At 44.8% G+C, this 26467-nt stretch overlaps 1 protein-coding gene across 4 annotated transcripts in view; it reads right to left on the reverse strand.

The window, feature by feature from the left end:
• Positions 1-7703: 7703 nt before the first annotated feature.
• Positions 7704-26467, reverse strand: part of LOC106612187 (caskin-2) — an 88719-nt gene continuing 69955 nt past the window's right edge. For 2 of the 4 annotated variants that reach the window (XM_014213141.2, XM_014213148.2), the window contains 14 exons: positions 25461-25569; positions 24276-24384; positions 23929-24023; positions 22616-22733; positions 19707-19838; positions 18224-18313; positions 17697-17854; positions 17448-17529; positions 12820-12905; positions 12460-12570; positions 12191-12292; positions 11760-11898; positions 9046-11524; positions 7704-8967 (listed from right to left, as the gene is read on the reverse strand). In XM_014213141.2, the coding sequence (XP_014068616.1) occupies positions 8871-8967; positions 9046-11524; positions 11760-11898; positions 12191-12292; positions 12460-12570; positions 12820-12905; positions 17448-17529; positions 17697-17854; positions 18224-18313; positions 19707-19838; positions 22616-22733; positions 23929-24023; positions 24276-24384; positions 25461-25569 (3907 nt within the window). In that variant the 3' untranslated portion in view covers positions 7704-8870. The remainder of the gene's footprint in view (positions 8968-9045; positions 11525-11759; positions 11899-12190; positions 12293-12459; positions 12571-12819; positions 12906-17447; positions 17530-17696; positions 17855-18223; positions 18314-19706; positions 19839-22615; positions 22734-23928; positions 24024-24275; positions 24385-25460; positions 25570-26467) is intronic. The other 2 variants (XM_014213164.2, XM_014213154.2) reach the window with 2 other exon arrangements.

Genomic DNA, 26467 nt, shown 5'->3' on the forward strand with positions numbered 1-26467 from the left:
GGGAACACTTAAACAACACATCCTAGATCTGAATGAAATAAATAATCTTATTAAATACTTTTTTCTTGACATAGTTGAATGTGCTGACAACAAAATCACACAAAAATAATCAATGGAAATCCAATTTATCAACCCATGGAGGTCTGGATTTGGAGTCACACTCAAAATTAAAGTGGAAAACCACACAACAGGCTGATCCAACTTTGATGTAATGACCTTAAAACAAGTCAAAATGAGGCTCAGTAGTGTGTGTGGCCTCCACGTGCCTGTATGACCTCCCTACAACGCCTGGGCATGCTCCTGATGAGGTGGCGGATGGTCTCCTGAGGGATCTCCTCCCAGACCTGGACTAAAGCATCCGCCAACTCCTGGACAGTCTGTGGTGCAACGTGGCGTTGATGGATGGACCGAGACATGATGTCCCAGATGTGCTCAATTGGATTCAGGTCTGGGGAACGGGCGGGCCAGTCCATAGCATCAATGCCTTCCTCTTGCAGGAACTGCTGACACACTCCAGCCACATGAGGTCTAGCATTGTCTTGCATTAGGAGGAACCCAGGGCCAACCGCACCAGCATATGGTCTCACAAGGGGTCTGAGGATCTCATCTCGGTACCTAATGGCAGTCAGGCTACCTCTGGCGAGTACATTGAGGGCTGTGCGGCCCCCCAAAGAAATGCCACCCCACACCATGACTGACCCACCGCCAAACCGGTCATGCTGGAGGATGTTGCAGGCAGCGGAACGTTCTCCACGGCGTCTCCAGACTCTGTCATGTGCTCAGTGTGAACCTGCTTTCATCTGTGAAGAGCACAGGGCGCCAGTGGCGAATTTGCCAATCTTGGTGTTCTCTGGCAAATGCCAAACGTCCTGCATGGTGTTGGGCTGTAAGCACAACCCCACCTGTGGACGTCGGGCCCTCATACCACCCTCATGGAGTCTGTTTCTGACTGTTTGAGCAGACACATGCACATTTGTGGCCTGCTGGAGGTCATTTTGCAGGGCTCTGGCAGTGCTTCTCCTACTCCTTCTTGCACAAAGGCGGAGGTAGCGGTCCTGCTGCTGGGTTGTTGACCTCCTCCACGTCTCCCGATGTACTGGCCTGTCTCCTGGTAGCGCCGCCATGCTCTGGACACTACGCTGACAGACACAGCAAACCTTCTTGCCACAGCTCGCATTGATGTGCCATCCTGGATGAGCTGCACCACCTGAGACACTTGTGTGGGTTGTAGACTCCGTCTCATGCTACCACTAGAGTGAAAGCACCGCCAGCATTCAAAAGTGACCAAAACATCAGCCAGGAAGCATAGGAACTGAGAAGTGGTCTGTGGTCCCCACCTGCAGAACCACTCCTTTATTGGGGGTGTCTTGCTAATTGCCTATAATTTCCACCAGTTGTCTATTCCATTTGCACAACAGCATGTGAAATTTATTGTCAATCAGTGTTGCTTCCTAAGTGGACAGTTTGATTTCACAGAAGTGTGATTGACTTGGAGTTACATTGTGTTGTTCAAGTGTTCCCTTTATTTTTTTGAGCAGTTTATATTACTGAACAAAAATATAAACACAACATACGATTTCAAAGATTTACTGAGTTACAGTTAATGAGGAAATCAGTCAATTGAAATAAATTATGCCCTAATCTATGGATTTCATATGACTGGGAATTCAGATATGCATCTGTTGGTCACAGATACCTTAAAAAATGGGCCTCAGGATCTCGTCACGGTATTTCTGTGCATTCAAATTGCCATTGATAAAATGCAATTGTGTTCGTTGTCTGTAGCTTATGCCTGCCCCTACCATAACCCCACCGCCACCATGGGGCATTCTGTTCACATTGTTGACATCAGCAAACCGCTCGCCCTCACGACGCCATACACGTGGTCTGCAGTTGTGAGGCCGATTGGTCGTACTGCCGAATTCTTGAAAATTACGGATGGGGCTTATGGTAGAGAAATTAACATTCAATTATCTGGCAACAGCTCTGGTGGACATTCCTGCAGTCAGCATGCCAATTGCACGCTCCCTCAACTTGAGACATCTGTGGCGTTGTGTGACAAAACTGCACATTTTTGGGTGGCCATTTACTGTGCCCAGCACAATGTGCACCTGTGTAATGATCATGCCGTTTAATCAGCTTCTTGATATGCCACACCTGTCAGGTGGATGGATTATCTTGGCAAAGGAGAAATGCTCACTAACAGGAATGTAAACAAATGTGTGCACCAAATTTAGTGCGTATGGAACATTTCTGGTATCTTTTAATTGTTGCGTTTTATATTTTTGTAAAGTGTATAATTGCAGTATTGATGGGAACTGTACTGTAGAACCTGAGTATACTGGCAATTTAATGCTTGAGTAAAAGTAACTATGTCTGCGTCCCTATTTCCAATGAAGTGCACTACTTTTGACTAGGGTCCTATGGGTCCTGGTCAAAATTAGTGCACTAAATAGGAAATAGGGTGGCATTTCAGAGGCCCTCTATCTGATGAAAGTAGTAAACACTGCATGAAGCAGAAGCAGCTACAGTTGAAGTCGGAACTCCTAGATACAATATTATCCTACCCCCCCCACCCACACACACACTTTACACTGCTGCTACTTGCGGTTTATTATCTATGCATGGTCACTTTGCCCCGATCTACAGTTGAAGTCAAACGTTTACATACACTTAGGTCGGAGTCATTAAAACTCATTTTTCAACCACTCCACAAATTTCTTGTTAACAAACTTTAGTTTTGGCAAGTCGGTTAGGACATCTACTTTGTGCATGACACAAGTCATTTTTCCAACAATTGTTTACAGACAGATTATTTCACTTATAATTCACTGTATCACAATTCCAGTGGGTCAGAAGTTTACATACACTAAGTTGACTGTGCCTTTAAACAGCTTGGAAAATTCCAGAAAATTATGTCATGGCTTTATAAGCTTCTGATAGGCTAACTGACATCATTTGAGTCAATTGGAGGTGTCCCTGTGGATGTATTTCAAGGCCTACCTTCAAACTCAGTGCCTCTTTGCTTGACATCATGGGGAAATCAAAAGAAATCAGCCAAGAAAAAAAATTGTAGACTTCCACAAGTCTGGTTCGTCCTTGGGAGCAATTTCCAAATGCCTGAAGGTACCACGTTCATCTGTACAAACAATAGTACGCAAGTATAAACACCATGGGACCACGCAGCCGTCATACCGCTCAGGAAGGAGACGCGTTCTGTCTCCTAGAGATGAATGTACTTTGGTGCGAAAAGTGCAAATCAATCCCAGAACAACAGCAAATAACCTTGTGAAGATGCTGGAGGAAACAGATACAAAAGTATCTATATCCACAGTACAACGAGTTCTATATCGACATAACCTGAAAGGCCACTCAGCAAGGAAGAAGCCACTGCTCCAAAACCGCCATAAAAAAGCCAGACTAATGTTTGCAACTGCACATGGGACAAAGATTGTACTTTTTGGAGAAATGTCCTCTGGTCTGATGAAACAAAATAGAACTGTTTGTCCATAATGACCATCGTTATGTTTGGAGGAAAAAGGGGGATGCTTGCAAGCCGAAGAACACCATCCCAACCGTGAAGCACGGGAGTGGCAGCATCATGTTGTGGGGGTGCTTTGCTGCAGGAGGGACTGGCGCACTTCACAAAATAGATGGCATCATGAGGGAGGAAAATTATGTGGATATATTGAAGCAACATCTAAAGACATCAGTCAGGAAGTTAAAGCTTGGTCGCAAATGGGTCTTCCAAATGGACAATGACCCCAAGCATACTTCCAAAGTTGTGGCAAAATGGCTTGAGGACAACAAAGTCAAGGTATTGGAGTGGCCATCACAAAGCCCTGACCTCAATCACATAGAACATTTGTGGGCAGAACTGAAAAAGTGTGTCCGAGCAAGGTGGCCTACAAACCTGACTCAGTTACACCAGCTCTGTCAGAAGGAATGGGCCAAAATTCACCCAACTTATTGTGGGAAGCTTGTGGAAGGCTACCCGAAACGTTTGACCCAAGTTAAACAATTTAAAGGCAATGCTACCAAATACTAATTGAGTGTATATAAACTTCTGAAATGTATTAAATGTATTTGGCTAAGGTGTATGTAAACTTCCGACTTCAACTGTATACACATCATATTAAGCGCAGTACAATGTCACAGCTATATGACTACAAAACTATTATGGAATTTTATAATCATGGACTTTTGTTATATGAATGCTAATATAAATAATACAATGTTGTTGACATATGACAGAGAAGGTGCATATATAAGTAAATATATATAAGTAAATGTTTTTTTTTTTACTAAATAAAAAGTCAGTCGATGTAGTCATTGTAACAAGAACACTTTTTCAGAAACATTCATGATAGTTAAATACATTCGAAAGCGGCTTTCTCTCTTGAAGAAACCATCACTGAAATGGGCCCAAATCCGTCCCCTTGTCTTTGGTTTTGGGGTGGCACTGGTTACCACAGAATTCAAGTGGCAGTTACATTTGCCAAGACCCACCCCACAGTTTCTGATAACAATTGCTGGAGCAGTATTGGAGAAACAAAGTTTTTTTTCTTCAGTGGCTATGTACCATTTTGGCCTTATAAATTCATGATACAGTATGTACCCATTGATTCTGGAATATAACTTATAAATGCCTCATGAGCTTTGAACAACTATCTTCAGAATCCAAAATATAAGCTTGTTTTACTCAAATGTTTATAAACAAAGTAAATGTAAACAAACACTATATAGCCTCAAAACATGGTTAAAACAACACTGAGTACACCAAACAGGAACTCCTTCCCCTGTCCTCAGAACAGTTGGCGCATGGACTCTACAAGGTGTCAAGCGTTCCACAGAGATGCTGGCCCATGTCAACACCAATGCTTCCTACAGTTGTGTCAAGTTGGCTGGATGTCTTTTGGGTGGTGGACCATTCTTGATACACACGGGAAACTGTTGAGCATGAAAAACCCAGCAGCGTTGCAGTTGTTGACACACTGAAACCGGTGCACCTGGCACCTGCTACCATACCCTGTTGAAAGACACTTCAATCAACGGCACACATACACAATCCATGTCTCAATTATCCTTCTTTAACGTGTCTCCTCCCATTCATCTACACTGCTTGAAGTGGATTTAACAAGTGACATCGATAAAGAGATCATAGCTTTCACCTGATTAGTCTATGTCAAGGAAAGAGCAGGTGTTCTTAATGTTTTGTATACTCAGTGCATAATGTTGATATAATGGATGGTCAGTGCTTGCCATCCATAGCTCTGTCTATACATTTGAGTGGTTAGATTTATCAAGCCCCATCCCTCATCTTTTTACCAAAACAGGGGCGCTTTGTTATTGTTTCAACTGCTGATTGCAGTTTTAACTAGGTCAGGGTTTACTGTAGGTTACATTACTACAGTCCAGTTCAATGTACAGTACTGTGAGGCTATGCAGTAGACTTCCGTGCAGGGGTGGGCAACTCCAGTCCTCGAGGGCCTGATTGGTGTCACACATTTTCTCCATCTCTAGCAAACACAGCTGATTAATCAAATGGCATTCTAAACTGAAGATCATGATTAGGTGATTATTGGCCATCCAAGCCTGTTATAACGTTAAGGTGTGTCAGTGGAGGCTGCTGAGGGGAGGACGGCTCCTAATAATGGTTGGAATGGATTTTTTGCTGTATTTGTTACCATTCCACTGATTCAACTATTACGACGATCCGGTCCCCCCCAGTTAAGGTGACACCAACTTCACGTGATGTGTATACTACCCACCTCACAGCCTATACAGTGGCAAGAAAAAGTATGTGAACCTTTCGGAATTACTGGGATTTCTGCATAAATTGATCATCAAATTTGATCTGATCTTCATCTAAGTCACAAAAATAGAAAATATAGTGTGCTAATAACACAGAAATTATCGTATTTTTCTTGTCTATATTAAATACATCATTTAAACATTCACTGTGTAGGTTGGAAAAAGTATGTAAACCCTTAGGCTAATGACTTCTCCAAAAGCTAATTGGAGTCAGGAGTCAGCTACCCTGGAGTCCAATCAATGAGACGAGATTAGAGATGTTGGTTAGAGCTACCCTGCCCTATTAAAAACACTCACAAAATTTGAGTTTGCTATTCACAAGAAGCATTGTCTGATGTGAACCATGCCTCGAACAAAAGATATCTCAGAAGACCTAAGATTAAGAACTGTTGACTTGCAAAAAGCTGGAAAGGGTTACAAAATGATCTCTAAAAGCCTTGATGTTCATCAGTTTACGGTAAGACAAATTGTCTATAAATGGAGTAAGTTCAGCACTGTTTCTACTCTCCCTAGGAGTGGCTGCCTGTAAGAGCACCTTGCAGAATGCTCAATGAGGTTAAGAAGAATTCTAGAGTGTCAGCTAAAAACTTACAGAAATCTCTGGAACATGCTACCATCTCTGTTGACAAGTCTACAATACGTAAAACACTAAACAAGAATGGTGTTCATGGGAGGACACCACGGAAGAAGCCACTGCGGACCAAAAAAAACATTGTTGCACGTCTGAACTTTTCAAAAGTGTACCTGGATATTCTACAGCGCTACTGGCAAAATATTCTGTGGACAGATGAAACTACAGTTGAGTTGTTTGGAAGGAACACACAACACTATGTGTTGAGAAGAAAAATGCACAGCACACCAACATCAGAACCTCATCCCAACTGTAAAGTATGGTGGAGGGAGCATCATGGTTTTGGCTGTTTTGCTGCCTCAGGGCCTGGACAGCTTGCTATCATCAACAGGAAAAATGAATTCCCAAGTTTATCAAGACATTTTGCAGGAGAACGTTAGTCTCTGTCCACCAGTTGAAGCTCAACAGAAGTTGGGTGATGCAACAGGACAACAACCCAAAACGCAGAAGTAAATCAACAACAGAAGAAAATACACCTACTGGAGTGGCCCAGTCAGAGTCCTGACTTCAACCCGATTGAGATGCTGTGGCATGACCTCAAGAGAGCAGTTCACACCAGACATCACAAGAATATTGCTGAACTGAAACAGATTTGTAAAGAGGAATGGCCCAAAATTCCTCCTGATCGTTGTGCAGGTCTGATCCGCAACACCAGAAAATGTTTGGTTGAGGTTATTGCTGCCAAAGGAGGGTCAACCAGTTAAATCCAAGGGTTCACATACTTTTTCCACCTTGCACTGTGAATGTTTACATGGTGTGTTCAATAAAGACGTGAAAAAGTATTGTTTGTGTTATTAGTTTAAGCAGACTGTTTGTCTATTGTTGTGACCTAGATGAAGATCAAATTTCATGACCAATTAATGCAGAAATCCAGATATTCACATACTACTGCCACTGTACATGTCAGTAGTATAAACACCTGTACAGTTGATTACTGCTCTTTGGGTTGTTAATCAGATTCATCCCACCATTCTTGATTTTCCTTTTCCCCTTCTTACATTTTAATTGTCTAACATTTGTCTGCATTGTTAGGTGCTAGAAACATAAGTATTTTGCTGCACCCGCTAAACTGTGTATGCGACCAAAACTTTGATCACATACTGCAACACCTTTACTACACAGCTGAGCTGGACCTGAAGACTTGTGCTTTCATTTGACAGCAGTGCTTTACAAGGTATCACTGCCCCCCCACCCCAATGTTGTTTTGAAGCCTTTGGAGAGCTAACACTGGATTTCCACTTTGGTAAACCATAAAAAATACATAAGCATGGAATTTAATTCAGATAATTTGTCATCTTATAGATACTTACCCAACTCAAACAATAATCAACCAAACTATAGTATATTACATGTTAAATAACATAAGATGAAACAAATGAAAGTACTTTGAAATGACATAGTTACACTTAACATTGAAGTAAATAGGTGCTCCCTTGGTTAAAACAAATGCAAAGTAAACTGAGAATTTAGTTTTCAGGAACGTTAAAGATTTATCTCATGCTAAAAATATTGACACACTTTTTTAACGTAACATTGGGTAAAGTTTAAGACGAGAATATAATACAACTTACAATACATACATGTTAAAAATGGACCCTTATTCCCGCTGTGGCAAAATCTGGTTGGCTCAGCGCAAAGCTGTAGCAAAGCCACGCATGCTCTGTCAAACCTGTGCTCAATGTCATAAATCACAGTACACTTGTCTGTGTTATTGTGCCGTCTGCCTAGCAAAACCATTGATCCAGGGTTATGTGCTTCAGTTTAGATAAGTCCTGGTGTGTGTGCCTCTCACTGATGCTATTCCAACAACACAACTTACAGGTGTATCCCTCAGTAAGGTGTATCCCTCAGTAAGGTGTATCCCTCAGTAAGGTGTATCCCTCAGTAAGGTGTATCCCTCAGTAAGGTGTATCCCTCAGTAAGGTGTATCCCTCAGTAAGGTGTATCCCTCAGTAAGGTGTATCCCTCAGTAAGGTGTATCCCTCAGTAAGGTGTATCCCTCAGTAAGGTGTATCCCTCAGTAAGCGCTTGCGTAAAAAATTCTGATGACAAAGTGTTTGTGTAAGATATCTGCTCTCCACATTGTGCCTCCCTGCTCTCAACCCTACGGCTCCCCTATCCCTTTCACATTCCCTCACCCTTCCTTTCCCCTCTTTCTTCACCTCCCTCATACTTTCTGTCATCCACCCTACGAGAGTGGATGTTGGAAACATGCAGATCAGTCTAAGTAAGTTTAGGGCACCGTTCTGCATGGCTCCCTACATAGTGCAATATTTTTGACCAGGGCACACAGGGCTCTGGTCCAAAGTAGTGCACTATATAGTGAATAGGGTGCCATTTGGGTCATAACCTATGTATCTAGGCAACCCAATCCATTGAACCCAGCTGATCCTATTCAGTTTGCCTTGAGTGAAATGAAGAGGATTTAATCCAACATGGCATCCAGCTGGTCAGCGAGGTCACCAAACATGTTGCCGATGTCATCCAGAATATTCCCTGCTGCTTTCACTGTGCCACTGCCACTGGAATAGAGAGAGGAGAGTGTTAACACAGTGAGTGTGTGTGTGTATATGTGTCTGCCGCATGTGTGTGTGTCTTACCCGTCAGTGTAGTCCTGAGCCAGTTTCCTCTCTACATCTTTCAGCGCTTCCTCGAGTGATGTGCTGGTCTCATCCAGCCTCCTCTGAACCAGTACCTCCGAGCAGGCCTTACCAGTCTGGGCCTTTACTGCTCGCCCTACCTGGCCTGGAGGCCCTGAGGTGCGGTAGGATGAAACGGGGGCTGCCTGGGCTGGGGAAGTGAAAACCACACTCTGGACCACATTGAGAGTCACACCAGGGGAACGGGCTGTAGGGGCTGACGTTATGGATGTGCTGCGCTGGGGAAGTCTAGAGACAGTAGCAGGCATCTGGTGATTTACTGGCTTGGATGTTATTGTTTTCTGTGGACTGGCTGGTTTGGTTGATGTTACTAGTTTCTGTGGATTGATTGGTATAGAGTTGGTTGTGCGTGTATTTTGTGGGCTGGCTGGTATATGGATATTTGCCCGTGTCTGTTGACTGGCTGGTCTTGATGAAGTTGTGTGTATTTGTTGATTGGCTGGTATAGGAGTGGTTATATGGTTGTGTGTGCTGCCTAATTTGGACGTTGTTGCTGTCTTCTGTTGACTGCCTGGTTTAGATGTAGTTGTGTGTATCTGTTGACCAGCTGGTTTGAGGGGAGGGCTGGTTGGTTTGGAGGACAGAGGTGGTTTCTGGCCTTTCCCTGTCGATCCTACTCTCTGTAAACTGCGCTCTGACCTCACACCTGCTTCCTCCTCACTCTGTATGTCTCCGTTTGTGTGTGTGTGGGAGCCGTTGGACCGGCTGTGTGTGTGCGGCTGTGTGTGTGCGTCATCTTCGCTGGGGGTAAAGATCTCATCCAGTGTGTGTGTGTCCCGGTCTTTGGGCTGACGCCGCCGTTTGACCGTGTCCGACTCTTTGAGGTTGAACTCTGGGACCTCCAGGGACTTTGGGGGCTGCATATTTGGGTCTTCTAGAGAAGCCTGGGGTTGGATTTCAGGCTCTGCCCGGCAACCTGCTCCCAACCTGGGCCGCTGTTTGATGGTGAGGTTGCCCTCCTCCGCGAAGGGGAGGTTCTCACTGGAGCTCCTCTGAAGCGATGTAGAGCTTTCCAATACTGAACCACTCTTCCTCCCTCTCTCCCCCTCCTCTTCTGGGATTCTCTCTATCCCTCCATCTCTATCCCTCCGCTCGCTCCCCATCCTCCTCAGGCCTTCCAGCCCCAGAGCGGGTACAGGTTTGTGGGAGGCGAGGGTGGGGGTGCGTGGGGAGGGTAACTCTACCCCCTTAGAGGGACTGCCCCTGGGCCCGGACCCCTGTAGCCTGGCTGCGATGCTCCTCACACTGCCTGCACTCTCAGTCTCCACCCCTGGCACCTCCACTGACACTACTGCTGCTCCTCCTGATTCATTGGCCTGGCTGCCACTCACCGAGCTCAACCTCTTAGGTGGCGGTGGGGGCGGGCCTTTGCGGCGAGAGCGCACAGCGAATGTGTGGCTCCGGCTGATGTGGCGTTGGACGGCGGAGGATTGGCTGCGGCCTGGTTTGCGTCCTAGTGTGGCGTACGCGGGCATGGTCACCGGGGGAACGGATTCCTGCGCCGATAACTCATCGTCTTCCGGTTCTCCATCTGACAGGGAATAGTGGGTCAGACTCTGGATGCGTTTCTTAGGGCCCTTAAGCGCCTCTGTGTTGAGGCCTAGTCCTGGGAGGGGGACAGCTCCAGCATGGGGCTTGGATAGACCACGCTGGCCCAGATCGGTACCTCCTCCCTGGGTGTGGAGGTAACTGAAGGTCCTCTGTGTGGGGGAGGCCTGGGGAGAGAAGGAGGGGCGGTGGTGGTGGGTAGGGGACTGGCAGGGTTTGGGTTTACTGGGCACAGCTGGGTAGGCGAAGCGGGGCATCTTGCTGGGGGTGAGAGGAGGGGTGATAGGGGTGATGGGTAGTTTAGTGGGGGGCTGGCGCAGCTGGTCTGACCACAACTCTGTGGGTCTCTGCATGTCTCTCTCTGGACTCCCTCCTCCCCCCTGTCTCGCCCATCTTCCTCCCACTCCCCCCAGGCTCTCGTCTGAGCGACTGTACGCTCCAGCCGATGCCAGAGTCTGTTGGTGAAGCTCTTGGGAATATCCTGAAAAATTCCCAGAATTCCCAGATCCGCGGGAGCGCGTTCCAATGCTCTCCTGGCTGAGCGACATCGGCGACACCACACCCCTCACCACACCTCTCACACCCATCCCAAACCCCCCTATCCCCACCCCTCCTCCTCCTGCCCTGCCCATCATGGCGTTTTGTAGCTCTGTGCTCAGCTCGCTGTCCTGAAAGGAAAGGAGGGGTGACCTGGGAGTGTGGGGGGATGGGGGGCAGCAGTCGGCAGGGGGCTCGGGGGGCTCGATAGCCACCAGCTCCAGAGCCGCGAGGGGTTTACTACACCGTAGCGTGCCGGAGCCATTGGCATGGTGACGAGAACGATGCAGGTCGCATAAACGCTTCACGGCTAACATCAGCTTCTTCTGATGACCTGAGAGAGAGACAAAATAAATTCAACACAAATTGTAGAAAAAGAACTATGAAAGATAATGATGATAAAAAGTGGTTAAAAGGGTTGATCATTGGTTGTCGACACCAAGGCTGTTATATTGGTGAGGGGGAATGTGTCCGAGAGCTCTCACACACACACTGCTGACAGACAGATGACCTTGCTTTGTGTCAGTGCATCTGCAGTGTGTGTCCCCGTGCGTGTGAAAATCCCTTACCCAGTTTAGTGATTCCTATCTCCGATAACTCTTCCCATGTGATATCCTTGACGATGCTGATGGTGTCATAACCGTTCTCACACAGTCTTTTCTGGTACTGAGGGAGACCAATCGCACTCAACCACTCTGACAGCTCAGACTGACAGAGAGAATGAGAGAGAGATGGAGAGGGAAACAAAGAAACAGCATTTATTCAATAAGAGTGAGACAGAGAGAGACAGAGGGACAGAGAGACAGAGGGACAGAGGGTGTGCTTCTTGTCCAATGGTTGTACGACAAAACACAGTTACTGCTGATTGTAAAGCTGTACATGAAACACAAAGAACTAATTATTATTAATGACATAGAGAGAGATGTGGAGTCTATCAAAGGCCTGTTGTTATCAGCCATAAGTGTGTACAGAGTGCAAAGGTCATGTGAAAGTCTCTTACAGGGATGTAGTCAGGTAGCCATTCTGGGATGTTTAGGTTGCCTATCTCCATGGAGATCTTCTTACGGTGGCCTGGCTTGGTCACACCGATAGCTGTCAGGTCCTGGAGAGACACACACCATGTTAGAAAGCCTCATGACTAGGCTGTCAATGATAAAATGACTACAGAACACATTCATCCATGCTCGTTAATTGTGTTGACCTAAAAAGAGGTAAATGTGTTATTAATCAATAAATGTGTGAATGGGGTAATACAATCCAGTGTCTGACCTCTGGGGTCATCCTACTGATAGTAGGCACATCGTATCCTGTTGTAAGGAAGTTAGCAGTGTAGCTCTCCAGCTGGAACTCACACAACCATTGGTAGATGGCCTCAGAGTCCTATAGACAGAGAACAGAAGGTTATCACACATGCACAACCAAACCACATGAGGTTGGTGGCACCTTAATTGGGGAGGACGGGCTCTTCGTATTGGCTGGAACGGAATAAATGGAATGGTAATTGCACTCAAATCAAATCAAATGGTTTCCATGTGTTTGATACCATTCCATACCACTCCCCTCAGCAGCCTCCTGTGACACACGCACACATGGACGAACGGACCCCCCCCCCCCATATATTCAACTCACCCTGCCCTCAAGGAGCTGATCTGGACGCATGAAGCCACCCTGCTCCCCCGACCGAGTACTACCGCTGACCTGATGACGCAGACCACCTGGGAAAGAGAGAGATTCAAAAATCACCAAAATCAATGCACAGAGGCCACGATGGTAGAGCATGGCAACACCTGGATAGTGGGTTTGATACGGGACCACCCATATGTAAAAAATGTATGCACGCATTACTTTGTCCCTTTGGATAAAAGTGTCTGCTAAAATGGCATATACATTGAGTACACCAAACATTAGGAACACCTTCCTAATATTGAGTTACACCCCCTTTTGCCATCAGAACAGCCTCAAGTCGTCTGAACACAATCCATGTCTCAATTGTCTCAAGGCTTAAAAATCCTTCTTTAAACTGCCTCCTCCCTTTCATCTGCACTGATTGAAGTGGATTTAACAAGTGACATCAATAAGGGATCATAGCTTTCACCTGGTCAGTCTATGTCAAGGAAAAAGCAGGTTTTCTTAATTTTTTGTATACTCAGCGATGTATCACTAACAGCCTACTGTAACAGCAAGCTGAATGAAGGACTGAGGTAAAGCTGTATTATCTTGTAGATCTGTAGGGTCAGTCAGATTACTGCAGCTCACTGAAGAATGCATCTTCACCATTCCTCTCTGTCTCTCCCTCTTTCACCTGGGGCAATGGTTTGATCCCAACCTCTCTCCTTCATTACAAACATGTCAGGGCCCCATCCCCCCCTTCTCCCTCCAGAGGTGAAGAAAGCACCTGAGAGAGAGGTATTTGGCCCAGAGGGTATAGAGGCCCATGTGTTTGTGTCTGTACGCACCTCATCAACCATCAACCCCTACATCCAAAACACACTCATGCTTCTACTCACAAGGCTGACAAAAACAGAGACATAGAGAGAGCGCAACAGTGAGAGAGCGAGAGAGACAGAAAAAGCTGGAAACAGGGAGAGCTAGAGTACAGGGCATACATTCAGCACACACAGCTTGTATGGACATATCAATGCCATAGGTATACACTGTATCTGGAAGCTAGGCCTAAGCTGAGTAGTGTAGCAGTGAAGTGGAACACAGCGATCACACAGAGTACAGTGAATCACACCTTTATCTGTTTATAAGAATGCTGCCTGAACAGCACACACCTGTCATGTTTCACATCTACTGGTTCTGAAAACAGAACATGACGCTTGAATGAAAGGAACTACAGTGCAGAACTGACTGAATAGGACATGGTCTGTGCCAGTCTTACACATAGACATGACCATACCCACACTAAAAATGTTGCTGTAAACTTACATCAATGTTACACAGTTATCTACTGGAATGATATTTTACAGTACTGTAAAGAGCAATGCATTATGGGGCTCTGGGGCTCAATGGCACAACAACACCGTATCCTAATTATCCAGCACTGTTTCACCACAAAAACCCGGAGTAAATACATATTCACCGCAGAACAGCAGAAAAAAAATGCTCAGGTGAAGAAGTAAACAAACAAAACACACTTTGGTAAACAAAACTCTATGGGTCCATACTTAAGAACATTAGAAAAAAGGTTAAGATTAAACTTTTTCTCCGTTTAAAATGCGCATCTAACAATTCAAATCGTCGACGTAGTTGCACGTGATAAAACGCTACATAGCTGTTCCCATTACATAACCTGTCACAGTTAGCATGATGCTAACCTGACCAGGTGGCAGTGATTATGTCCGGTAACAAATTCTGCATCAGCCAATTACAAATTTTGACGTAGACGGACACGACAGAAGACTTGTCAAATGGCACCGACACACACATTTCTACTGGACCAATAACTCACAGTGTAGCGAGTCTGGCGCATGATCTTTTTGCCGTAAGTTTGAATCCCCGGTGAGATATAGCTTTATCCTTTGAAATGTAGAATTACATTTATTTTCATAGTTTGTTGAAAAATGGAAGTGCAGCCAAAACCTTGTATATAATTATATTTAATGAGGAGCTTCTTGGAGTCCCTCTTGTAGACCGATACCTACAGAGGTGTAACGGTAGAACTGCCGGAGAGCACCAGAGCAATACTCTGTCACTTCTCAGAATGCTGGTCTTTATTAAAGTTTAGATCAAAGCTGAATACATGTCTCGCAATAACTTCATGATTAATTTGTATTCTACCAAGGCCGAACACACCGAATATAATAGCATAGTGTAACGTTATTGTTAGACTAAAAACACCACTTCATTTCTTATGTAGGCTACACTTACATGTAAAACGTTTTATATGCATTATTAAATTAATCCACTTCGTCACATATGCGTTATTTGAATCGAGCATCAAGGACCAGCAGTGAACAGTTTTTTCCTTAATAAACAAGCTGGACGCGAAGGGGCCTCGAACCCACGTCTGGTGTGGATGGACAAAATCAATATGCCTTCGATGGCGCGTTCCCGGTCTACTCAGCATGTTACTGTACCCCGAAGATACAGTCAATCACCTTAGCGGCATACGCCATCCAGTAGCGATGGTATTAGTGGTACATGGCAGATATTTGAGTAACTTAAATGTTGTGTTGATCTCCTTTATGTTTTTCCAGTAAAAGCACATGGATGTGTGTTATGCAAAAATGTGCGACTTTTGTCATATATGCGAGAACATGCCTTTCGAATTGTGTCTAATGCTAGTAGCCTAGTCAAGGATGCATCTTGCAATATTGGGACTAAACTTTATAGTAAACCTTGAATGTGGAGGTTTAAAATATCCCTCTGGTCCAAATATCCCTCTGGACCAAATTGACCTATTTTAAGAAATGCCATTGGTTGGTGGATATAAAGTCTAAGATCTTTGATCGGCTGATGAGGAATTTGTTACAGCATAGGGCTAAATGAGCCAGACAGCTAACATGTGGCGTTGTATCACGTGCATCTCAAACTTTGAATAATGTTCGCAAGTATGGACCTCATGTATTTAGCTACAATAATGAAGGTTAGCGGTTTTCGTCATTTAATATTTTGGAGGCAGCTCTGCAGAGTTGTCACGAGCTGGCACAGCCACAAAATCTAATTTGAAAACTAACCCTAACCACACTGCTAACCCTAACCTTAAATTATGACCAAAAAGCGATTTTTGTTTTCATACATTTTTACAATATAGCCAATTTTTACTTTAAAAGCTGGCCCATCTAGCGGATATCGCTCAGTTCTGCCTCCAGGACAAGACTCATCCCAATAAACGTCAACCTGCCAAAATAACCTTATCTTCTAACTTGCTACATTTAGACTGAAAATAGAGATGAAACCTTTTCACCCTGGCTCTCTGACAGACTACATTTGGGGTTGTTTTTTCCTGTTTCTCCAGGTTGTTTAGGTTAAACAACACACAATGGTAAATGTCTCCAGTAAAATTCTAATCACACTAAAATAAGAGTAATTAATAGCTGAAGAGATTGCAGATAATAACAAGGAATAGCCTGGAGAACTAAGTCTTACCCCTCTGGAACAAGGAAAGTGGTGGAGCTCCTGTCTTTTTGCACCTCATCTCTCTGCCTCTGTGAAACTGAGTCACAAACATCTCTCTCTCATCTGGCTTCTGTTATTCTCTTTCAACCCATCTCCAATGTCTCCCTCTACTCTGACTCTCTCGCTCTCTCTCACACACAGACTATGTTTTGTTATTCTCTCTCACTGTCTTTGTCTGTCTCCTCCCCTTTCTCTCTTAACCACTCACTCTCTCTGTCCTGTTGAAGTCTTTCTGTTGTGGTCTCTCTCCCCATCCCTTCCTCCTCCCTTCCAGGTCAGGAGCAGCTGATAGAGGTTTGTTCAGGCCTTACTCAGCAGAACACCGTAAGCTGACAGAATACCTGTATCTCTCTTTCCTCTTGTCCTATCCCGAACCCACAGATGAGACCAAAGACTCACTGTGTCTCTTTTTATTGCTTCTGTAGAGAGCTGAGCTTCTGTCCCTGTCCCAAATGGTAACCTATTCCCTATATAGTGCACTACTTTTGACCAGAGACCTATGGGCATGCCATTTGGGACTCAACCTCTGTCTTTTATGTTTTGTAGTGAGGTGAGCTGGAGCTGAAATCTCCTCATGTATTTTATTGGTTTATAGTGAGGAGATCCGTTGTCTATATTGGTTTGTGGAGAGGTAAGTTTCTGTGTTTATCGGCTGTGTGGAAAGCTGGTTTATGAATTGTTGATGTAGAGGGGTAAGCACTGTATTTCTTTCTCATTTCCCCACTGCCCTGTGGCTGTAGCTAGCTACTATAGGCCTGGCCTGGGCTAGAAGGTGGATCGTCTGACCTCGTAGACTGAATACAGCTAGTTTGACAAAAAGGCATACAGAATATACTGCATCTACTGAAAATTACAGACAAAATGTCTGTGGGGTTGGCATGGGCAAATGCTGAGTAAAAATAGAGAAAGAGTTGAAGGGAAAGGGAAGAGATGAGAGGAGGGTAGAGCAGAAGGGTAAGTAGTGTAAAGTAGGGTTGTGGTCAATTCCATTTCAATTCAGAAAGTAAATCAAATTCCAATTCTAATTCCAAATGTTGCTAATTGAAAAGTATTCAAGAGAATTGGAATTTCAGTGTACTTCCGGAATTGAAATGGAATTGACCCTAACCCTGGTGCACAGTAGTGTAACTAACCTGTAGTTCCATCAGGTTGTTTGCTGTGGGCTGGTCCTACTGAGCGAAACTGCTGTTCTGATTCACCAGCAGAGGGAGCCAGCTACACACAGAAAGAGGAAGATCTTGTTCAGCTATTTGTGGTCCATATATGACTGTTAATAAGGTGAATATACTTTCTAAACATTTTCCTGCAACCAAGTGTAACCTTTAGTTCAGCTAGTGATATCTATAACATTTCAAAAATAATTGCCAGCTCACTGTGCTCACCTTGGCCATGTAGGAACCCAATGTGGCTGTGGTTTGGCGAGTGTGTGACCCGTTCTGTCCAAAGCTGTTCTCGGAGCTCTGCCCACTGCCAGCACTACGACTGCTGCCCACACTACCTGCACTGCTGCCTGCACTGCCAACACTGTTCCTGTCTCCTGCTAGAGGGAGAATGAGAGAGCGAGAGAGAGAGGGAGGGAGTATAACATTGTGGCAAAGTTTGCTTCTATGGGCACTGTCACCCCTCGTCAGGGAGGGAGAGAAAGGAAGACAGAAAGAGAGGATCAGTGGAGAAGTGTACAGTACAAGATTGGGTCAAGATCAGGGAATCAGCTGGGAATGGACACTTGGACTGGACACTTGGACAGGACACTTGGAGGGGAACAGGTCAGCAGCATGGGTCTTTAGGTGGGGATGGAGGCATTAATTTGGACTTTGAGGGGAAGAGGGTGGTACATCTAGCAGAGTGGGTAAACAGAGGGGCACGGGGTAGTCTGGGTAATTGGGTAGCTGGGTACACACACTCTTACCAGTGTGAGAGTTCCTGAGGACCCATATGTCCTCACTGGGGCTAGCTGGACTAGCTGGGGCTGAAAGGAGACTGCCAGGTGTACAGGTACCTAACAAAAACACATACTGTAAGCCAGGGCTGGTGGAGGTGTGCTGGGGAGTGGGGGCCATGGGGGAGAGCGAGGTCAGAGGACTCCAGGGTGACTCTCAGCGGGTATGGAGTAGGGGTGGGGGTATTGGGGGATTGTCAGGGCCCCAATGGAAACAATAGGCCACTTTGTTTCCACAGAATTGACTTAGTGGATGGAGAGAAGTAGTAGAGATCGAGAACATCTGTAAATAACTGTCACCTATTTTAGATTTAGTCTTTATGATTAAAATACCTTTTAGTCTTAGTCCCATTTCACCCTTCTTAGTTTTAGTTATCAGTCGACTAAAACTCTGGACAATTTTAGTCTAGTTTTAGTCAGTAATTTCTGTCCTATTTTAGGCATTGTAGATTTCACACAAACCTCTAACTTAACTTCCAACATGCACATAATAGCTTCCACTCCCTTAGTCACAGCCATTTTAGTAAATTCATGGTCAGTGATTTATTTTCTATTAAATGATTAATATTTAGGTTACGTCTAACTTCCATCATGTGCTCATTCAGATAGCCTTATCCAACTAGGCCTACTATCCCCTTGTATACCTTAGCTGGCAACATTGATATTGTGGCAGATTGTAACCAATGCCAGCCATAATTAACCATATACTTTAAAGCCTTGGCTACAGGTTAAACAATTTACAGCTCAGATTTTTTCCCCATCATAACTGTCATGGGGGTAAATAACATTGGTTTCCTTGAAAAGGGGATAATTTGATCTTTCAAGAAATGCCAGAAGTATTACTGTACTCCTAATATCCAACAAATAGCATTTGTTTTTCCCATAGGAAAAAAGCAACCGCAACTCGCATTTGTGGACGGCGAGAAACCGCATCTGAATGAATAACAGTGCCCGTAGGAAAGTAGAGCTTCTGAAGTGATCAAAGCAAAAATAGCCTACATGAAAGTAAGATAGAGAGTAAACATGATTGTTTCTAGTTGAGGTTAGTTACAAGTCAAGTGTCCTGGCTTTGCATCAGTTCAAAAGATTTAGGGTTGACTGAAGAGAACGCCTGGGAGCTGTGTGGGAGAGCCGTGCAGATCAGCTCAATCAAATCAGATGTCAATTCTGCCAATGAGAGGATTGCATTCAATGATTGGGTAAAACAGATGAAAAAGAGCTTCATGTCAAATTAAATGCCCATTAGTCTCACGTGTAATTATTGTCTCGTCACATTTTCGGTGACTTAAATGAAAAGTAATTTGTAATAGTTAGTGGTTTTTCCAGGGCATTTCTTCTCATAATCGTCATAGTTTTAGTCAGGAAATATTGGTAGTTGAAAAGCATTTTTTTGTCATAGTTATTGTTGATGGAATTAACACTGGCGTGTGGGTGTGTGCATGCTTGTGTGTACCTGCGTGGTCGTAGTACAAGGTGTAGGAGTCATCAGTCTGGGGGGTGGGGCCAATACTGGTGGGAGGAGCTCTGGACAGGAAGTGCTGCTGCCGTTGGCTTGGCAACGAGACCTGACGTGAGAGAGTACCCCCTGCAGACCAGAAGCAAAACACAACCACAGAGCTTAAAGCGGTGGTTTTCAAATTATTTCTGTGGGTACGCCATTTTATTCACCAGAATTTCTGGTGACCCCAACACACCCCAAATCTAATGACAACCTTAAAATCAGCACATTTACATTTTTACTCTCTTATCAACATGAAAATAAAACAGTAAGTTCATATACTCAATAAAATAGTATTTTTCAAATTATCTTAAAAAAAAAAAAAGTTTGTATATTGTCTCGTACAATAATTTTGTAGAACGCACAGCAATTCCCCCGCGACCTCACTAAGGATACCACTAGTTTGGATACCACTAGGGGTACCCTGACTTTGAATAACACTGGCTAAATTAAAGGATGGAGAAGGTGTGTGTGTTTGCAACTAGTACACACCGAGGATATGTATCCTGCGTTCTATCCTTACAGATTCATTAAACCGCCAAGGCAGCTAAATATATGTATGAATCTCCAAGCTCCTTATGTAATAGCTAGTGAATGAATGTGACAAAATGGTGGTAGCAAAGTGGTTCAGCAGGAGCTTTCATTCCCATAGAGCCATAGAGAGGGCTTTCATATCAGCACTAATGCTGAGGGAGGCTTACTAGGCTCTCAGTGTGTGTGTCCACGAAAGCAGTGGGATGCTGACATATCACGCAGTACACACACATACACACTCAAAGGCGAACACACACACTCAAAGGCGAACACACACACATTTCTGACTTCGCCTCTGATAAGTTTGCTCTCATAGCAAGGACCTGTCAACGACTCAACTGAGCTTTCAACTGGGATTTCCCTTCACACACACAAACTTGTGCACTCACACTCCTAACGCAGTCTCAGGGGTTTAGAACTGAGCTGACACTTCCCAATCTGGCCCTGCTAATCTGATTAAACGGTGTGTGTGAGTTTGTGTGTCTGCCTCCGTGTGTGTGTGTGTGTGTGTGTGTGTGTGTGTGTGTGCTGTGTGTGTGTGCCTCCATGTGTGTGTGCCTCCGTGTATGTTATTTGAGAGTTTCTTTCAGGACCTCTAGCTCAGTTAGGGCTGCTGTTTGGTATACCGATAGGTATTTACAGCTGTATAGTTGGTGTGGTATTCGATTGTTGAACCAAGCTACAGTGACAAGAAAAAGTATGTGAACCCTTTGGAAATACCTGGATTTTTGCATAAATTGGTCATAAAATTTGATCTGATCTTCATCTAGGTCAAAACAATAGACAAACACAGTCTGGTTAAACTAATAACACACAAACAATTATACGTTTTCATGTCTTTATTGAACACAGTGTGTAAACATTCACAGTGCAGGGTGGAAAAAGTATGTGAACCCTTGGATTTAACTGGTTGACCCTCCTTTGGCAGCAATAACCTCAACCAAACGTTTTCTGTAGTTGTGGATCAGACCTGCACAACGGTCAGGAGGAATTTTGGACCATTCCTCTTTACAAAACTTTCAGTTCAGCAATATTCTTGGGATGTCTGGTGTGAACTGATTGAGGTCATGCCACATTATCTCAATCGGGTTGATGTCAGGACTCTGACTGGGCCACTCCAGAAGGCGTATTTTCTTCTGTTGAATCCATTCTGTTGTTGATCTACTTCTGTGTTTTGGGTTGTTGTCCTGTTGCATCACCCAACTTCTGTTGAGCTTCAATTGGTGGACAGATAGCCTAACATTCTCCTGCAAAATGTCTTGATAAACTTGGGAATTCATTTTCCCGTCGATGATAGCAAGCTGTCCAGGCCCTGAGGCATCAAAGCAGCCACAAACCATGACGCTCCCTCCACCATACTTTACAGTTGGGATGAGGTTCTGATGTTGGTGTGCTGTGCATTTTTCTTCTCGACACATAGTGTTGTGTGTTCCTTCCAAACAAGTCAACTGTAGTTTCATCTGTCCACAGAATATTTTGCCAGTAGCGCTGTAGAATATCCAGGTACACTTTTGAAAAGTTCAGACGTGCAACAATGTTTTTTTTGGTCCGCAGTGGCTTCTTCCGTGGTGTCCTCCCATGAACACCATTCTTGTTTAGTGTTTTACGTATTGTAGACTCGTCAACAGAGATGGTAGCATGTTCCAGAGATTTCTGTAAGTTTTTAGCTGACACTCTAGGATTCTTCTTAACATCACTGAGCATTCTGCGCTGTGCTCTTGCAGTCATCTTTGCAGAACGGCCACTCCTAGGGAGAGTAGCAACTGTGCTGAAATTTCTCCATTTATAGACAATTTGTCTTACCGTGAACTGATGAACATCAAGGCTTTTAGAGATCATTTTGTAACCCTTTCCAGCTTTATGCAAGTCAACAATTCTTAATCTTACGTCTTCTGAGATCTCTTTTGTTCAAATTTTGTGAGTGTTTTTAATAGGGCAAGGCAGTTCTAACCAACATCTCCAATCTCGTCTCATTGATTGGACTGCAGGTTAGCTGACTCCTGACTCCAATTAGCTTTTGGAGAAGTCATTAGCCTAGGGGTTCAAATACTTTTTCCAACCTATAAATGTTTAAATGATGTATTCAATATAGTCAAGAAAAATACAATAATTTAGTTTAAGCACACTTTGTCTATTGTTGTGACTTAGATGAAGATCAGATCAAATTTGATGATCAATTTATGCAGAAATCCAGATACTTCCAAAGGGTTCACATACTTTTTCTTGCCACTGTAAATGTGAAGGTATGTGTTTGTGGCTGCATGCAGGCACGTGAGTGTCTGGTGTGTACGCCCTCGGCATGTGTGATTTATGTGAGTGAGTGTGTATACCTGCTCTCCTGCTGATGACCTCCACTACAGACGGAGGGAAGTATCCAATCCGGTCCGTTCCTCTCTGGTTGTCATGGATATAACCTTTCCACCTCCCGTCCATGTGCTGCTCCAACACCTGAAATCAACCATTCATCATTCAGCATTATAGTTGCGCTATTTGTGTGACTGTGTTGATTATAAGTGGTTATTGGTCAACTTCTACCCACAGAATGGTTGTGCCACCTGATGTGAGAGCTGTTACATTGAAGTCTAGGTCGTAGTCATTAGTTCACACAGTAGCAAACAGTTTTACAACGATAACAAGAGTTTCTTATTGACAAGTTCAGGTAGTCCCTCCCCGTTTCAGTCCGTTTTCTTCTGTTTGTTGAGTGAATACAACTCTGCTTGTGCTGTACACGTGAATCCCAACATATGCATAATATCTAGTATTTTACGCCTAATCTATCTCTGTATCAGTAACGGAAATGAGCTTATTAACATTCCAATGAGGGCAGGGTGTGTGTACATGCGTGCAAGCTTTTGTGTGTGTGTGTACAGGGTTAGAGAGGGCTAGGGCAGACAGGGTTGGCACAGGACAGGGTACAGCATCCTCACTGTGTATGTGTGCCAGGCCAGCTGAGTGGATCTATGGAAGACATGCCCCAGGGAACACTGAACACTACAATGGAAGAGCTAACACAAACACACACACTTTCTGAGCAAGCACATACACAAACACACACAATTTCTGAGCGTGTCTTAACGAATGCCCAGAGGGGCCAAAAACAAATATCAGACAATGTAGCTAGCACACTGAAGGTATGACACACACACATGGCTTGCAAATGGGGATGTCTCAAGCTATGGAATGCACTAACTAATGACAGACTGACAGGAGCGTGTCTTTGCCTGCTAGGTACCTCAGAACAACCTCCAACTCTACTCTAACTTCTTACACGGTGTAGTCAATTAACCCTAGACATACCGCCAACAAAGCAGCATACCTCACACCATAATTACAAATAAACCCTTGACAACTTAAGAGTACACCAAATTACCACAAAACTCCACACCTCACTCCACAAACAAAACGTCCACAATGTACAGACTTACACGCTTAACAGTAGGGCACACCAAATGACCGTCAGACACTAAAATACCACAAACCTCTAGAAACAAACTCACAAGTACACAGATTTCCCCCTCACAATGCAGCTACCTCAATACAGTAGTTCTCATTCAATCTAGTTCTGAAAGCAGCTCAGCCTCCAGGGCAGGAACAAATGTGATTGTTTACTTTTAGGCACGAACACAGATGCACGCTAGTGTACCATAATGAGGTCTCCTGCTCGGAGGTTGAGGGCTGTAGGGTCATGAAGGTTCCAGTAGTCCTTCACCGCTCTCACCTGGAGAGACCCTAACGCTTCTAGAGAGAGAAAGAGAGATAGATACATGATAGAAAGAGACAGAGAGAGCGAGAGACAGAAAGACAGAGAGAGAGGAATTACATATTATAGACCAAATCAGAACAAAACAATACTCCCAGGGGGATAACGTCTAAAAGCATGAACTGGAGAATGCATAGGAAACAATACACCACCCTGGGGAAATATACAGTGGAGCGGTAGGTCCAGAAATCCAAGAGAGTAATATGTAGGAGAGGAGGCCTATATCTCACCTCGTAATAGTATCTTGATGTCCTTGCTGGCTGATGAGGTGGTGAACTGATTAACGTTGTCCAGAGCTGTCTGGTTGTACGTGTTACATAGGTTTACATCAATACCAGCCTGTATGGGTGGACACACACACACACACACACACACACACACACACACACACACACACACACACACACACACACACACAGTTAGTCTCCAAGACACAGCATGCACACACTCCCTAAAAATGATGGGTAGCTGCAGCCCAATATGGCGACTGGAGTATGGGTGAGTGGGTGTGTCGAAAGGAGTGGGTGTATGGAAAGTGAATCAGCTAATTGGGCAGATTTGTTGCCACTCAAGACCATGCTGCGTGGCTGATTGGGCTGCACTATGAGTGGATAGAGGCGACCGATGCGCCGGTGTTGTGCCTGCCTTCCTACTGGGTATCACGGTCACGTCGCCAGAGTTAGCTAACATGCCAATTTGTTTCTCTCATATGATTTTATTTCAAATAGGAAAGCAGCCTACACAAGAAATAACTAATATTGATAACATCTAGATGTCACCTTGATACATACATACAGTCTATTAGTCAATGGGGAGGGCATGAACAGCAACTACACAGCAACAACACCGGGACACAGTGCCCTTTGCTCCCGCTTGACAAGCACGACTGTCTGGCAACAGTAAGCACACGCATACAATGCATGAAGCAACAGTACACCCATCATCAATACTAAAATAAAAATAAACTATCTTCAGTTTTATGACTGAAAATGGCTCACATTATTCCTTAACTCCTTTGTCCGTGTCATGTTTGGATAAGACAGAAACCGCATCCAGTCTTATGCTTCTTCAGCAGATACCTCAATGGATGGCACCCTATTCCCTATATATATTTTACCTTTATTTTACTAGGCAAGTCAGTTAAGAACAAATTCTTATTTACTATGACTGCCAATGAACAGTGGGTTAACTGCCTTGTTCAGGGGCAGAAAGACAGATTTTTACCTTGTCAGCTCAGGGATTCGATCTTGCAACCTTCCGGTTGCTAGTCCAACACTGGGCTACCTGCCGCCCCATATACAGTAGTGCACTTATTTTTTGTCCAGAGCCTGTTGAAAGTAGTGCACTAAATAAGGAATAGGGTGCCATTTGGGATGCAGCATTAAGGAGATTCAGATGGTAGTGTTAAGTCTTACGTCCAGCAGCAGGTGCACTACTTCCGTCTTGCCATAGAGGGCAGCCTCGTGCAGAGAGGTCCCAGCCTTAGTGGCTCTGTTGATGTCTATACCAGCCTTCAGTAGCAACCTGACAACGAAATACACACAGACATGCGGTTTTACACACAACATACATTACTAACAACACACACACACACACACACACACACACACACACACACACACACACACACACACACACACGAGCCCAGCTGTAGGAATGCTTAAGGTATCAGATCCAGACAGTTGTGGATGTGGTGGAGGAAATCTGGGGTTACGTCCTAAATGGCAACCTATTCTCTACATAATGCACTACTTTTTACCAGGGCCCATTGCTCTGCACTATGTGGAGAATTTGGGACACAGACTGGGAATCTGGGCGTTCCTCTGGGAATGCCTGGCATGGGGAGGGAATGTCAAAGAGATGATCCACAGACTCCCACACCATTGGGAGAAAATAAGGGAGGGGAGGAGAGGGTAGAGGAGAAAAGAGGAGAAGAGGAGGGTAGAGGAGGAGAGGGTAGAGGAGGAGGAGAGGGTAGAGGAGAGGAGGGTAGAGGAGAGAAGAGGAGGAGAGGAGGGTAGAGGAGGAGAGGAGGGTAGAGGAGGGTAGAGGAGGAGAGGGGGTAGAGGGGAAGAGGAGGGTAGAGGGGAAGAGGAGGGTAGAGGAGGAGAGGAGGGTAGAGGAGGAGAGGAGGGTAGAGGAGGAGAGGAGGGTAGAGGAGGAGAGGAGGGTAGAGGAGGAGAGGAGGGTAGAGGAGAGGAGGGGACGGTAGAGGAGGAGAGGGTAGAGGAGGGTAGAGGAGAAGAGGAGGGTAGAGGAGGAGAGGAGGGTAGAGGAGGAGAGGAGGGTACAGGAGGAGAGGGTAGAGGAGAGAAGGGGAGAGGAGAGAAGGGGAGAGGAGGGAAGAGAAGGAGGACAGGGTAGAGAAGGAGAGGAGGGTAGAGGAGGAGAGGAGGAGAGGAGGGTAGAGGAGGAGAGGAGG

Source organism: Salmo salar, chromosome ssa01 (genome assembly GCF_905237065.1).
Source record: "Salmo salar chromosome ssa01, Ssal_v3.1, whole genome shotgun sequence".
NCBI classification, from domain to species: domain Eukaryota; kingdom Metazoa; phylum Chordata; class Actinopteri; order Salmoniformes; family Salmonidae; genus Salmo; species Salmo salar.